The sequence below is a fragment of the Sphaeramia orbicularis genome, chromosome 2, assembly GCF_902148855.1.
Source record: "Sphaeramia orbicularis chromosome 2, fSphaOr1.1, whole genome shotgun sequence".
Classification (NCBI taxonomy): Eukaryota; Metazoa; Chordata; class Actinopteri; order Kurtiformes; family Apogonidae; genus Sphaeramia; species Sphaeramia orbicularis.
The window spans coordinates 17,939,155-17,954,465 of NC_043958.1; the positions used below are offsets into that span (position 1 = coordinate 17,939,155).

Genomic DNA, 15,311 nt, shown 5'->3' on the forward strand with positions numbered 1-15,311 from the left:
CTGTGCATGAAAGGGTTAAACATCATTCTGCGATTACCTTTCAGGGTTGTTTTACTAAAAGCAGTGAAAACTGAAGAAAAACTAACTTTTTTAGTGAAATATATCATTAACTGAAAATAAACCAAGCATCTCCATCCGCTGTTATTTATCAAACTCAATGGGTTTTACTGGTGAATCAATGTTGTAGAAGATGATGGTGTTTCCATGGTAACTACGGAGCCTCTGAACGTCCAAATGAGTCATACCTGATGACAAACTGTATTTTACACCAATTATTTACATGTATTGATAGAATTAGTGGATCAGCAGGTATTAAACATTTCAGATCAGTAAATGGTTTTGGTCAGCAGTGGATATTTGGGTCTTCTTGGGTTAAAGTTGAGGGTTATTATATCAAAAACAGCAAAAAATATAGTGGGAAAATGTCACCTTAACCCATAAAGACCCAGTGCTACTTTTGCGGCAGTTCCTAAATTATAATTTTTTTTCTTTATTTCACCTTTCTTAAGTGATTTAACACCATTTATCATAACATTATCCTCTGTATTTTGTGTTTTTATGTGAAAAATCAAGTATTTTCCTATATTTAATTCACGGATCATGTAGATATTCATAAAAGCTCAGATTAAAGTTGATTATTAAATCAAATACATTAAAGAAATGAGGAAAAAGTGACTTTTTCAGCAAAATATATTCTTAACTGAACATAAACCCAGTGTCTCTATCCACTGTTATTTATCAAACTCTATTGGTTTTACTGGTGAATCAATGTTGTAGAAGATGACTGTGTTTCCATGGTAACTACGGAGCCTCTGAACATTCAAATAGGTCATATCTGATGGCCATGAAAAGACAAAAAACTGCATTTTACACCAATTATTTACATGTATTGATAGGATTAGTGGATCCACAGGTATTAAACACTTTAGATCAGTGGCTGTTTGGGTCTTTATGGGTTAAATTGCGTGATATTAAAACTTATTCATTCATGTTTGTGCAATAATTTCGTGCTTAATTCAATGTTTCAGTCCACGTTAACTTTAGGGGTTTGTGTAACGTGTTGTGTTGCTGCTGCTGCTGAAGAAATAATGACTAAGAGTGAGATCGGAGAAACTGAAGTCTGTTTCACACAGATGCTTAACAGTTGTGTTAGTGTATAAAAATATTTTTGATTCATAATTAGAGTCTGGTGGGACAAATTAGGTTGCCACAGTCTGGGCAATTAATTGAAACGCTGCAGCTGTACGTACAGGAAAATGTCAATGTTTGTTTACTTCATGTAGATATTGTCAAAATATGGTCACAAAATGATACCAAAATACAGTTTTTTTTTAAGTCCCATTACAACATCACAGCATCACACACAGTCTAAGCCAGGGGTGTCAAACATGCGGCCCGTGGGCCAAATGCGGCCCACCAAAGGATCCAATCCGGCCCGTGGGATGAACTTGGATAGTGTAAAAATTACACTGAAGATATAATCATATAAAGTGTTGAACTAGTTTTAGTTCAGGTTCCACATACAGACTATTGTGATCGCAAGTAAAATAATAACATAATAACATGTAAATAATGACTCCAAATTTTCTTCTTGGTTTAACGTGGAAAAAATATCATGTTATGCCTATGAATAATGACAACTTCAAAATGTTCTTCTTGTTATTGTGCAAAAACTAACATTAAATTATGAAAATATTTACATGAACAAATAATCCTTTAACAATAAAATGAGAAAAACCTGAAATGTCTCAAGAAAACTGAGTACAATTTTAACAATATTCTGGTTGTTACTAAATGTTTTATGCCTTCATTGAACAGATCCGTTAATGCACATGTATAAGTTGAGGTATAATATTGTTAATATTGCACTTAATTTTCTTAAGAAATTTCAGTTTTTTCAAATAATTCTCATCTTTTTTGTTTGGATAGTTTGTAAATGTAAATATTTTCATAGTTTGATGTTTTTGATTTTTTTGTTTTGTTTCTTTTGCACTAAAACAAAGAGGAAAAAATAGGATTAGAGGTTATTATGCTATTATTTTTTTGGTCCGACCCACTTGAGGTTAAACTGGGCTGAATGTGGCCCCTGAACAAAAATGAGTTTGACACCCCTGGTCTAAGCCTTGAGAAAGAAGAGAAAACTTCAGGTAAATGTGACGTAATTTGGTTAAAATTCATTAAGATTTTGTAGGAGGTGAGAAAACCGTGATTCAGATTGAGGATCATTAAATGTTCATTTAGTCAGATGGCTTTGACCTTCAAACTATGGATCCAAATAATGAACAAAATGCCCTTTAATGCATCCTGCTCCTTCAGTTCGCTATGAAAGCATCAATAAGTACCATTAAGTGTCTTTTGGTTTGACATGAGAGTTGTTTGTATTGGGTCCTGACCTGTTTATTTTTTCGTCATGTTTCTGTGAAGTGCAGGTTGGAACGCTGCGGAAAGTGGCACCCGGGTTAACGTTTAAGTAGTAACTTTACTGCTCAAAGAGGACGAATGCAGACGTATGCGTTGTTCAGTTCAGTCAAGTGTATAATTGAGCGAAAAGCACATCGTCATGTAAACAACTAACACAAAATAGGAATTTGTGAAGAACTTGAGGCGTCATATACAGCGGTACCTTGACTTCTGAGTTTTTTTAATGTTTTTTTGTGTTTTTTTTCCTGTAACCATTGAAGCGACACCAAGTGACAAGGAAACTTATATACAGTAATATACAGTATTTACATTTACCTTAACCCTTAGGGGTCTGAGCCTATTTTGGCCTTTTTGAGTACTTTTGATTTTGCCTTTATATACTATATACAGAAATGTTTATTATACCCATGTTTGGTATCTTTTTTTTCAGCACAACTTCATCTATCTTATCTACCTATTATTTTTTCATTTTAACCTACTAAATCAACACAAAAGGCCAAAAAACACACAGAAAATATAAAATCCGAGTTTAAAAATGTATATAATTTGTTGCATAAATAACACAAAGATGCTTTACGAACCTTTTCAAAGACTTTAAAAGTGAATATTGGTTCCAAATATTAGGTATATAAAATCAAAATTGTAATAAATTAAAACTATACTCAACTATTTGACATAAAAGCAGATCTTTACATAGGCGTTTTCTCACCCCTGGTCTGACCCACTTGAAAGTGTCTGTATGTGGAACCTGAATTAAAATGATTTTGACCCCACTTATTAGTTTTTCTTCACTTTAGTTCAGTTTGTGTCTTATTTTGTTCATGTTGATTTATTATTAATTCTTGTTGTTTTTGTTATTTATTAGTTTAGCTGTTTCTGCACATTTTGTTGTTTATTTTATTCTTTTACTTTATTTTATGTAAATGTTTTGCTTATTTTTTTCCACATTATTATTTTGTAGTTTTCTGTGTAATTTTTCCATTTCACAAATGTCATCCTGCGGGCCAAACTGGACCCTTTGGCGGGCCGGATTTGGCCCCCGGGCCACATGTTTGACACCTGTGCTCTACATTATTATTTTTGGTGGAATCAATAAAAATGCTTTGACTTTGTCAGCAGTTTCACCACAGATTCTCTACAAAAATGCATTTCACAAATGTCCACAGTGGACACAGGAACGACAGAACATCAGCGTTTCTTCAATGTAACGACGCAAAAGGGCATAATGGAAGCTTTTGGGGAATTTGTGAAGGGATAGTAGAACAAAGCACTGAAGTGTTTGGGATTCCGCACCGGGGACTTTTGAAGAGGATGACACTGAATAGATAACGATGGCGGATTTGTGGTCGGAAGTCCCCGATGGCGCTGTGGCTGGGGATCTGTCCACTCTGTCCTCATTAAAACAGCCCCATACCTCTGGTGTTTGTGAGGAATGGAGGAGAAATCAGGAAAAGGAGCAAAAGATAGGGAGGGGGAAGAGAAACGTAGCACTTTCGAAGTTTTCCATGATGTAAATTAATGGTGGATATTTTTAGCCGGGGATCTAATCATCGTGTGTGTGTGTGTGTGTGTGTGTGTGTGTGTGTGTGTGTGGAGACGGAGCTCCAGCGAGCGAAACAGGAAAAAGAAACGAGGTGATAAATGAGAAAACGGCTAATTTTCTCGAACAGCATGAGGTAGATATGCAGGTTCGCCGATGTTTTTGAGCGTTTCAGCAGAAAATGTGTTGTGACAATACAGCAGGAGTCCAGGAAAACATATAATTTATAAGACCATCAATGTGTCTGGAGGCGAGGGTGTTCATCAGTCAGATTTGTTTGGCAATTTTTTTTTTTTTTTTTTCGTATCAAATCTTGACCTGCTGAACTTCCAACAAAATATTTGACTCTCCGCACCAGAACAACCCTAACAGGACTACGCCTTATTTTAGGAAACAAAATGAAGCTCTATTACTAATTACCAGTGAGCTGCTTAATAATTTGATGCCACTCCCTGTTATCCCTCTTCTAATCATGCCAAGTCCTCCTGTTACTTGAATATTCATGAACAAAGGTTCAGCTCTTAGAAAGCTGAATCAGGTCACATTATGCAGATCCAAACACGACTCTCCAAAGACAAAAGACCGTATGGCACAAACTAGAAGGAATATATGCAGCTCATAAACAAGGTTAACAGGGGTTAACAATAGCCATGTCACGCTCATCCTCTTTCCCTCTCTCACTCCTACAGCTGCCTTTGATTAGAGTCAGGGGTTTTTTTTGTTTTTTTTTTCAGTTCTAATACCTGCACTGCAACTCAAAATTTTAAGAATTTCGATTCATTTGTTTTCAGCTTGTCTCTTATTCTTTATCTCTTTCCTTTTGATTAATGTTTTGTTCTCTATGTTTTTAACCCTTAATGGTCCACGGTCACAGCCCCGTGACTGAATCACATGATAAATTCAACACGTTGTAGCGTCAGAAGTCGGTCACATAGACCACTGGGGTTAATTGCATTCAAAAGTGCGGACTTGAAACACTCTCCCACTTTTGATTTGATGTTGATAGAGCGAACAGAACCAGAGATATGACGGTTTGAAATTGGAGCAAACAAACGTGAATAAAAATATGAAAATGAGGTGTGGGGGGGTGTTATATTTCTGACCATATCTTCATCATTTTTTGTCCTTTTTCAAAACAGAACAACTGGCCACTGGCATTACAGGTAAGGGTGAGAATCAAGGTTATTATCGTTAACGAAAACTAACGAAATGATGAAAACTAGAATTGAAAAAACATTTTCGTTAACTGAAATAAATAAAAACTATAATTAAAAGAAAAAAATGATAACTAACTGAAACTGTATTGTGTACTTCCAAAACTAACAAAAACGTATAAAAATTATGGATAAAATTCCTTTAGTTTTCGTCTTTGTCAATGTCGAATTGATACGAAATCGATTTATTTCGCTCTAGCAATTTTAGCTAGCAGCACCATACGACACTTCACGGTCTGACACCTCTCGTCACTTGTGGTTTAGAGTCGTCTTCTCGTCTTTTCTATCTGGAAACATGGAAACTAAAGTTGGAAGAAAGCAGCAGAGTCCTGTACGGGATTTATTTGAATATGACGGCGAGGAAGATAAAAGATACGACTAAACTAAAATTAAACTAAAACTGAGCATTTAGAAAAAAAATAAAAGTAATAGAAACTAGCAAACCTGCTCTAAAAACGAATTAAAACTAACTGAATTAGAGAAAAAAAGTCTAAACTAAATAAAACTAAACTATAATGAAAACTCCACAACTATTATAACCTTGGTGAGAATGACCCCCACCTGAACTGGATGTGGAAACCAGAAGGACGGAGGGAAAGGGGGTGGGGGGAGGGGGGAGAAAACGCCTATGTAAAGATATGCTTTTATGTCAAATATTTGAGTATAGTTTTAATTTATTACCATTTTTATCGTATATAACTAATATTTGGAACCAATGTTCACTTTTAAAGCCTTTGAGAAGGTTCGTTAAGCATCTTTGTGTTATTTATGCAATAAATTATATAGATTTTTCAGATCAGGTTTTATATTTTTTTGTATTTTTTGGCCTTTTGTGTTTATTTAGTAGGTTAAAGTGAAAAAATAATAGGCAGATGAGATAGATCACAGGTGTCAAACATGCGGCCCGGGGGCCAAATCCGGCCTGCCAAAGGGTCCAATCAGGCCCGTGATATGAATTTGTGGAATGCAAAAATTACACTTAAGATATTAACAATCAATGGTGTCAAAGTTATTTTTAATTCATGTTTCACATACAGACACATACAGTCCAATTAGATTTTAAGTGGGTCAGAACCAGTAAAATATTATCATAATAACCTATAAATAATGACAACCCCAAATTTTCTCTTTGTTTTTTGGTGTAAAAAGCTTAAATTACATGAAAATATTCACATTAGCAAACTATACGTTTACAAAAAATGTGAATGACCTGAACAAATATGCATACGCAATGGAAATGTCTTAAGAAAAGTAAATGCAATTTTACAAATATTCTGCCTGTTACTAAATGTTTTGTGCGATTGTAATGCACATGTGTAAATGATAAACTGATAAACCGAGGCAGAATATTGCTAAAACTGCACTTGTTTTTCGTAAGACAATTCAAGTTGTTCATGTTATTCAGATTTTTAAGGAAACTTTGTTCATGTAAACCTGATCATAATATAATTTTACTTTTTTCAATGTTATTTTACTGAAGATCAAATTGGGCTGAATGTGGCCCCTGAACGAAAATGAGTTTGACACCCCTGAAATAGATGTTGTGCTAAAAAAAAAAGATACCAAACATGGGTATAATAAACATTTTTTTTGTATATAGTATATAAAGGATGAATCAAAAATACTCAAAAATGGCCAGAATAGGCTCAGACCCCTAAGGGTTAATGTCATTTTGTGTGTACTTTGAATTGCCTTGTGTATGAATGGTGCTATTCAAATAAATCTACCTTGCCTCGCCTCCTAATCAAGCTGCAATCTGTCACGTGAAAGCATTCAAAATATGCAAATTACAGGCACCTGTTGGAGCAACAGTATTTCCACAGCAGCCATCGCCTCCAAACAACAAATTAAAATTAAATCATCAAAGAACACAAGGCCTAATAGCAGCACTGAAACCACGGGAAGAGTAAAGGAAAAGGATTGAATAATTAAACTTCCTTTTAAATCTTTAATCTTGGTGATTAATGTCAGTGGAAAAACCTATTTGCCCCTCCACCTGAGGGGAATACTTATGAGCTTTTCAGCTTGTAGTTATATGATTACATTTATGGGCATGGCGCTAATGTTAACCTGTGCAAAGCTTGAGGCGCTGAGGTAATCAAGGGACGAACGAGCGAAGCTAGATTTTACATCGACAGCTGTGACTCGGTGAATTCCTGACACCGCCACCTGCGACTCTGAAGCCAAACCAACTCAAAAAATCCCCCTAAAAAATGAAGAATCCCTACAGACGTCAACAAAGGTGCTGCATTATTACCCAAAACACCGTCAAAAATGCAAGGAACCGCCATAGAGTTGGCAATAATGGGAACACCCACAAATACCACATCCAGTTAAAGCCAAGGGGGAAAACAAACCGGTCTCTGCCATTAGCCATAATTAGGGATGGGAATCGATAAGAATTTAATGATTCTGATTCCATTATCGATTTTGCTTAACGATTCTCATTGGGTGAAGGACTAAAAGAGGACTAACGGGTGTGTTTGCATTAACTGTCTTTTATATTTCCATCTCTGCACAGAAAATATAGCATATACAGTATGACACTGGGCCCAGTTCGGGGGTGGGGGTGGGGGGGTGTAAAGTGAAAGTGAAACTTAACACACTTTACTAATTCCTCTATTGCAGGGGTGTCGACCTCATTGTCTTTCAGGGGCCACGTTCAGTCCAATTTGATCTCCAGTGGGCCGGACCAGTCAAATAATATCATAATAGCCTTGAAATAATGACAACTCCAAATTTTTTATATGCAAAAAAATAACATTAAATTATGAAAACATGTACATTTTTACAAACTATCCAAACATAAAAGATTTGAATAACCTGAAAAAACTGAAATTTCTGAAGAAAAGAAAAAAAACTAGTTATAAGAAAAACTTATCATTATCATACCTCAACGTATGATTTCTACATGTGCATTACAGATCAGATCTACCAAGGCACAAAACAGGCAGAATATTGTCAAAATTGCACTTATTTTTCTTTAGACATTTCAGGTTGTTCATATTTGCTCAAGTTATTGACATTTTATTATTAAAGGTTATCAGAGTTTAATGCTCTTTGCAATAAATCAAAGAGAATAAATTGGTTTTGTCATTATTTACAGGCATGATGTCATATTATTTTTTTCACATTAAACCAAGAAGAACATTTGGAGTCATTATTTCTAGGTTATTATGCTGTTATTTTCAAGTTCGATGCCCTTGACTGTTAATATCTTCTGCACTTTGCAAATTCATCCCACGGGCCAGATTGGAACCTTTGGCGGGCTGGTTTTGGCCCCCGGGCCACATGTTTGACACCTGTGCTCTATTGCCGCATTTCCACTACGCGGAACCGACTCAACTCGACTCAAACTACATCATTACAATTTGTTAGTAGTCGCTTTTCCATTGGACATCTGCACAAAACTTTACCGATATTTACTTAAAGTAAATTTTCTTCTGTTTTTTTAATTTAAATTTCAGTTTTTTCAGGGTTTTTTTTTTGATAGTTTATAAAAGTAAGTATTTTCATAATTTAGTGGGGGGTTTTTAACACTAAAACACAGACAAAAATTTGGAGTTGTCATTATTTCTAGGTTATTATGTTATTATTTTCCTGGTCCAGCCCACTGCAGATCAAATTTAGCTGAATGTGGCCCCTGAACTAAAATGAGTTTGACACCCCTGACGTGGAGGAAACACGGCATAAGTTTTCCAATTAAAGCACTTCGGTGCCAGGGTTGTCGACCTTTCCTCGGCCTGTTGCTCACCTGCTGTGGTTGTAAGCACATCTGTGGTGTTTCTGAGCCCCATGAAATCAAACTGGTAAAGCCTCCAGTATTTCTGGTCCGACGTCTCCACCGAATTCCGCTTCCACTTGTACACGATCTCATCTCGTGGGTAACCATCTAGAAACCACCACAAAGACAACAGAACGGGGGGAAAAGACTTTAAAAAAGTTGAAAGTGGTGCTAAAGAAGACAGCAAAGATTAATGCAGCAATGCAGTTTTTATTGTATGCATGATTTATACGAATTTATGCATGATTTATACAAATTTATACAGTAACTTTTCCACTTTAATGCTGTGGTCGGTAGTCCAAGTGAGCAATTACTGGTAACATGTTTGCTTGGAATCTTCTGTAAGTGGAACTAACATCGTGTCCAGCAGATGATTTATTGCAACACGGGGATTCTGATTCAGTGGAAATCATTTTTTTGTTGAAAGAACTGAATATGTGCATTGGTTTCTGGAAAAAAAAAAAAAATCATTAGTGTCAGGAACCCAGCGTGCTTTAATGCAAAATACTGTGGACTAGCGAAAACTTAGGGGCTGAAATGAAATGTCTTGACTTAATGAATGGATATTTTTTCATTGAACAGAATTATAGGTTGTTCATTTTTCCATGTACTTCATTGACAAGCCTATTGTTGTACTTGTAATGTGTGAAAGTACTTTTCCCATGAGGCAGACGGGATGCGTTTATCAGGAGAGAGGCTACATCCAAGTTTAGTGGAGGTGAACATGTTTGGCATTAAAAACAGAAGCATTTTATACGAGAACATAGGATTTCAAACAACAACAGTGTCTGAATTAAAAAGAAAACAAATAAGTCTGAGTTTGTTAGACGAGTTGCTGCTATTTCACATTGAAAAATTGACTGACAACAATAATGAGCGAGTGGCAAGTCTTGGAAAACAGACTAATTATGCAAATGGTCTTATTTAAAGGAAGGCCATCTATAAACAAATAGAATAATCCCTCGTCTATGATACATGAGATGTTTTTTGACAAAGTAATATAGATGCCAGATATTATTGTCTTCATATTTCTTTTGGTTTCTTTCGTGCAAGCAATATTACCACTGGACTGCCATCCTTGTAGAACGTCTCGCATATTCCTCGTCTTTAAAAGCCCCCCCGAAGCGACATGTTTTACACAGTGACATTGTTTGGATGAAGACAATGTATGCCCACTTAAGCAGAGTTTGTGTAAACAAGGATTAGGTTTGTGTGGGGATTATTGCCTTAACCCTTTAAACCCTAAACCTAAAATGCGCCGCCTGGATTTTTTTTCTTCTTTTGACGAACTAAAAGGTTAGAAAATATGCTGTGAGTGAGTCCGTTTGCCCATTTTTGCAGGGCACTTTTTTTCTCAGATCTTTCAAAATTTAGCAGTCATTTCAAATTTACCGCATGTTATAATTCTGCTTGAACAGCGTCTTCTTCAGCTTCTAGTTTAAGCATGAGTGAAATTACCGTAATGACCCAAGAAAATATAAAGTGCAACGTCTCAGGTTTCAGAAACAACTGGAATTTTTCAAAAGTCGCTTTTCCATTGACTTTCAAATTATGCAAATTTAACTTGCGCATAAAAATTACTTAATGGAAAAACGACGATTTCGCCAAAAGTCTCATTTTTCGATTAAAAGTTTTTGCGCTGGAAAGAGGTGGTTTTTTGGGCGTAGTGCAAATGGTATAAACTGCAATGGAAAGACCTTTTTTTGCAACTAGAGTCAGGAGAATTTAAAAAAAAAAACGGATGTTGACAGATGTTACAACAAGCCAAGAAGAAGAAGTAGAAACATGTCGGTATGTGTGGACACACCAGGAAACCCATTCATTTTTTTATTTAGTACGAGATAGAGGGGTAATATTTAATAATAATGAATATATCTGTAAATCAGCACCATATTTACGTCCGTTTCCATGTTTACGAAATGACTTCTCGTATCATAATAAATAATAATAAATAAACAAATCATTGCATTTGTGATTTAATGGAAAAACCGACATTCTGTTTTTTTGACATTTAGTAAATATCGGTGAAGTTTTGCGCACATGTCCAATGGAAAAGCGATTAGTGAAAGAGTAACAGCCATCCAAACTGCATATGCATAAGGTGTGTCAGCGATGACATGTCAGGTTTTAAAGAGTTAAAGTTTACCCTGTACTATTCTAATGAGGATTAAAGTTGCGTATGACATTCGTCCCCAATTTTTCATCAAATTTGTAACACCCGAGTGATAGCCTAAGTATCACAAATCCATTAGTCTTTTCGTGATTACGCACCTGAATCACTTCCCTCCCAGTGAACCACTTCAAAATGCACTCCACCACAAACACTCCATTTGTTTACACTAGCAGTAAAAAGTTTGATGGACCACAGATGGCTAACAAGTACTCATCATCACTGAAAACTCCTTCAAGACTTTTGGAAAACATTTCAGGTGACTACCTCATGAAGCTCATTTAGAGAATGCCAAGAATGTATGAAGCAGCAATAAAAGCAAAATGGGTCTGTTTTGAAGAATCTAAATTATAAACCATGCTTTGAGTTGTGTCACTTTTTTAATTACATACTTCCATATGTGTTCATTCATAGTTTTAATGCCTTCAGTTAGAATCTACAATGTAAATAGTCATGAAAATAAAGAAAAACCAGGTAAGTCCAAACTTTTGACTAGTAGTGTATGTACCAAACCTAAACAAAACCGTCACTTGGGTTTTTTCGGGATTCCATGTCGCAGCCATATGGTCGTAGCAGCAACAAATACAGAAACGGCTTCATTGTTTTTTACTACTGCAGCCGCGTGGAATCCCGAAAAAACCCAAGTGACGGTGTTGTTTAGGTTTCGGTTTGGTATGTAAACAAATGGAGTGTTTGTGGTGGAGTACATGTCGAAGTTGTTCACTGTAAGGGAAGTGATTCAGGTGTGTAATCATGGAAATACTAAGGCTATCACTATGAAAAATTGGGGCTGAGCAATTTTTGTGTGAAAGTCTTACCTCTTTAAAACCTGACGTGTCATCGCTGACACACCCTGTGCATATGCAGTTTGGATGGCTGTAACTCTTTGACTGTTTGTACAATTGGAAAAATTCTGACAATGTCTGAAACCTGAGACGTTGCGCCTTGTATGTTTTCTTGGGTCATTACAGTAATTTCACTCATGTCTGTACTAGAAACTGGAGAAGAAGACATTTTAGACATTTAGACATTTAGAATTGCAACATGCAGTAAATTGCAAATGATTGCTAGATTTTGAAAGATCTGAGAAAAATAAGTGCTCTGGAAAAATGGGCGAAAGGACTCGCTCACAGCATATTTTCTAACCTTTTAGTTCGTCAGAAGAAGGTTTTGGTTTGGCATGTAAACAAATAACCTGTTTGTGGTGGAGTATACGTCAAAGTTGTTCACCGTGAGGGAAGTGATTCAGGTGTGTAATCACAGAACGAATTTGTGATACTGAGGCTGTCACTCGGTTTTTACAGATGTGATGAAAACTTTGTAGCGACCGTCATACAATGCATATACAAATCTGACTTTTAATCATTTTTCTAAATTAAATGTATTAGTTTAAACACTACAAATGAGTGCCAGATTTCAGTCTCATTTCTGAAATGCAGTGAGCTCAGTAAAGGTATGTTTGTCTAAAACAGTGGGAAAGGAAACAGCAGTCTAAGCCTTATTTCAACACCTACTGCAGAGCAGCAGCTCTTTTCTGTACCTGTATAAAAGGTTGGTAACAGTTTATTTCTAGCGTCAGCTGCTTTGGGAGTTTGTTTAAACTGTATAAGCATTCAGTGTTATTTCCCTTGTTCTTTTCACTGACACTCAAAAGTTTACCACAAGTCCATTTTTAAGTGTTTGTATCAAAATGGAAACAGGGAAGTTTTGAAGGACAAAAAACAACTTTACAGTAAGATTGATCCGTTTTGAACAAGGATACAAGGGAGCTGCTCATTGTATTCTTTAACTGTTTGGCCAAATGTGTTTTTATTTAATGACTTTTTTTTTTTTTTTTTTTTTAGTTCATTTCGAATATGCAATGAGACAAAGTATTCTTACTTAGTCCTTAGAAATAAAACAGGTAGTAAGAAGTCATGCAAAAAACCCCAAAAACTTATACAGACAGTACATATATACATGACTTCATTTGTACATTCGAAAAGGAGTGGGAGAAGTATAATTTATTTAATCCCACCCCTTAATTTTAATTCTGGTAAGTCACGGTTCTGTACATTTCTTGCAGAATACTTTGTCTAATACAGAAATAACCTATGAAATATAATGGATTTAACTAAACAAATAGGTAGCAGCCTTCCATTGGATGATTACTGCACTTATTTAATATATTTGAGCTGCAATAAGTTCTGATGAAATGAGTAGCTTTTCATTTCTTAAACAACCCTCAGCTTAATAGAGAACATAAAGATTTCACTGTTTCAACAGAAAAAAAAAAAAAGGGGGATATGGTTTGATGAGTCCAGAATGACCCTTTTCCAGAGTGATGGGTGCATCAGGCTCAAAAGAGAAGTGGATAAAGTGATTACCCATCATGCCTAGTACCTACAGTACAAGCCTGTGGGGGTAGTGTTATGATCTGGGGTGGATTCAGTTGGGCAGGTCTAGATTTGTTTTGAGGTTCAATGGGTTTTACAGGTCCGTAAAATGAGGTCAGAATGAAGATACTGAAAGATCAAGTCTAAACATCAGTGGATATTTTCTTCCTTGATGACACGGACATAGTACAAGGTGACAAAATCAGGATTGATCGGTTCAAATATCATGAGAAATCATTGTAAGACGAGGATTGGCCTCCACAGAGTCCAGACTTGATCCCCAATGAGAAGATTTGGAATGAGATTTAGACTTTATGAAACAGTCACACTCTCCTATCATCAATACGAGATCGTGGCCAAAATGTAGTGGAATTATAGATGGAAATAAATGTTTTGATATTTATTGTGTTGATTCGTATAAACGATGCCAAGACAAAAACATCCTCTAACCCACAGGTGTCAAACATGCGGCCCGGAGGCCAAATCCAGCCCGCCAAAGGGTCCAATCTGGCCCGCGGGATGAATTTGTGAAATAAAAAAATTACACTGAAGATATTAACGATATTAACAAAATTATTTTTAATTTAGGTTTCACATAAAGGCACATACAGTCCAATTAGATTTTAAGTGGGTCAGACCAGTAAAATATTATCATAATAACCTATAAATATTAATAACCCCAAATTTTCTTTGTTTTTCGGTGTAAAAAAGTTAAATTACATGAAAATGTTTACATTACCAAACTATACTTTTACAAAAAAAATGTGAATAACCTGAACAAATATGAACGAACAGAAATGTCTTAAGAAAAGTGAATGCAATTTTACCAATATTCTGCCTGTTACTAAATGTTTTGTGCGATTGTAATGCACATGTTTAACCCTTTCATGCATAGTGGTCACTACAGTGGACAGTTATTCTACAGCTGTTCTCTTGTATATTCGTGGATTTTATTGTTTTAGTTCCATATCAACCCACACAGTGTGCACTTACGCATCATCCCATACACTGACATTCATAGCATTGCTGTAACTTTGCTGTTCTTGATAAACTTGATCCACAGTAACATGTTTGAGTGTAAATCAATTCCTGGTTATAGTTATGAGACTGCAATTAAAAGGGGCTTTTTTTAAACAAGTTTTTTTTTTTTTTTTTTTTCATATTATCTCCATAAAGTGAGTAATAACTAATATTAGAGTACGTTAAAATGTGACAAAACATCAGATTAGCAGCAATAAAAAATGTATTTCATAGTTTTCACACAATATATCAGTAAATACATGTTTCTTTGCTTCAAAAATCAAACTCATGGTGTCCAGTTGAGTGGATATTTTTCCAATTCCATGAAAAATAGGTTCATAAAAAAATTCAACTGTTGTGTTTTTTTTTTTTCATGCCTAAAGAGGAATAAAAACACCCAGGAAAATAAATCTTGATTAAGTTTCTCAAAATCCATGCATGAAAGGGTTAAATGATAAACTGATTAACCGAGGCATAATATTGTTAATATTGCACTTGTTTTTCTTAAGGCAATTCAAGTTGTTCATGTTATTCAGATTTTTAAGGAAACTTTGTTGATGTAAACTTGATCATAATAGAATTTTACTTTTTTCACTGTTATTATTTTACTGGTTCAGCCCACTTCAGATCAAATTAAGCTGAATGTGGCCCCTGAACTAAAATGAGTTTGACACCCCTGCTCTAATCAAAGTTAAAGCTGTCCCTTGACTATGACTTAGTTTTTTGGTCACAAAGGATATGTGTTTGTTCCGGTCTATTGCACCTAAATCTTGCTTCTGTTGATTTT

The 15,311-nt window shown here is 35.4% G+C and overlaps 1 protein-coding gene across 1 annotated transcript in view; it reads right to left on the reverse strand.

Annotated features, from left to right (window-relative positions):
* The window catches only part of LOC115434660 (gamma-aminobutyric acid receptor subunit gamma-3-like), a 217,531-nt gene that overhangs the window by 63,257 nt on the left and 138,963 nt on the right, over nt 1–15,311 (reverse strand). Inside the window, exon 7 of the mRNA XM_030156726.1 lies at nt 8,930–9,067. Within this exon, the coding sequence (XP_030012586.1) occupies nt 8,930–9,067 (138 nt within the window). The remainder of the gene's footprint in view (nt 1–8,929; nt 9,068–15,311) is intronic.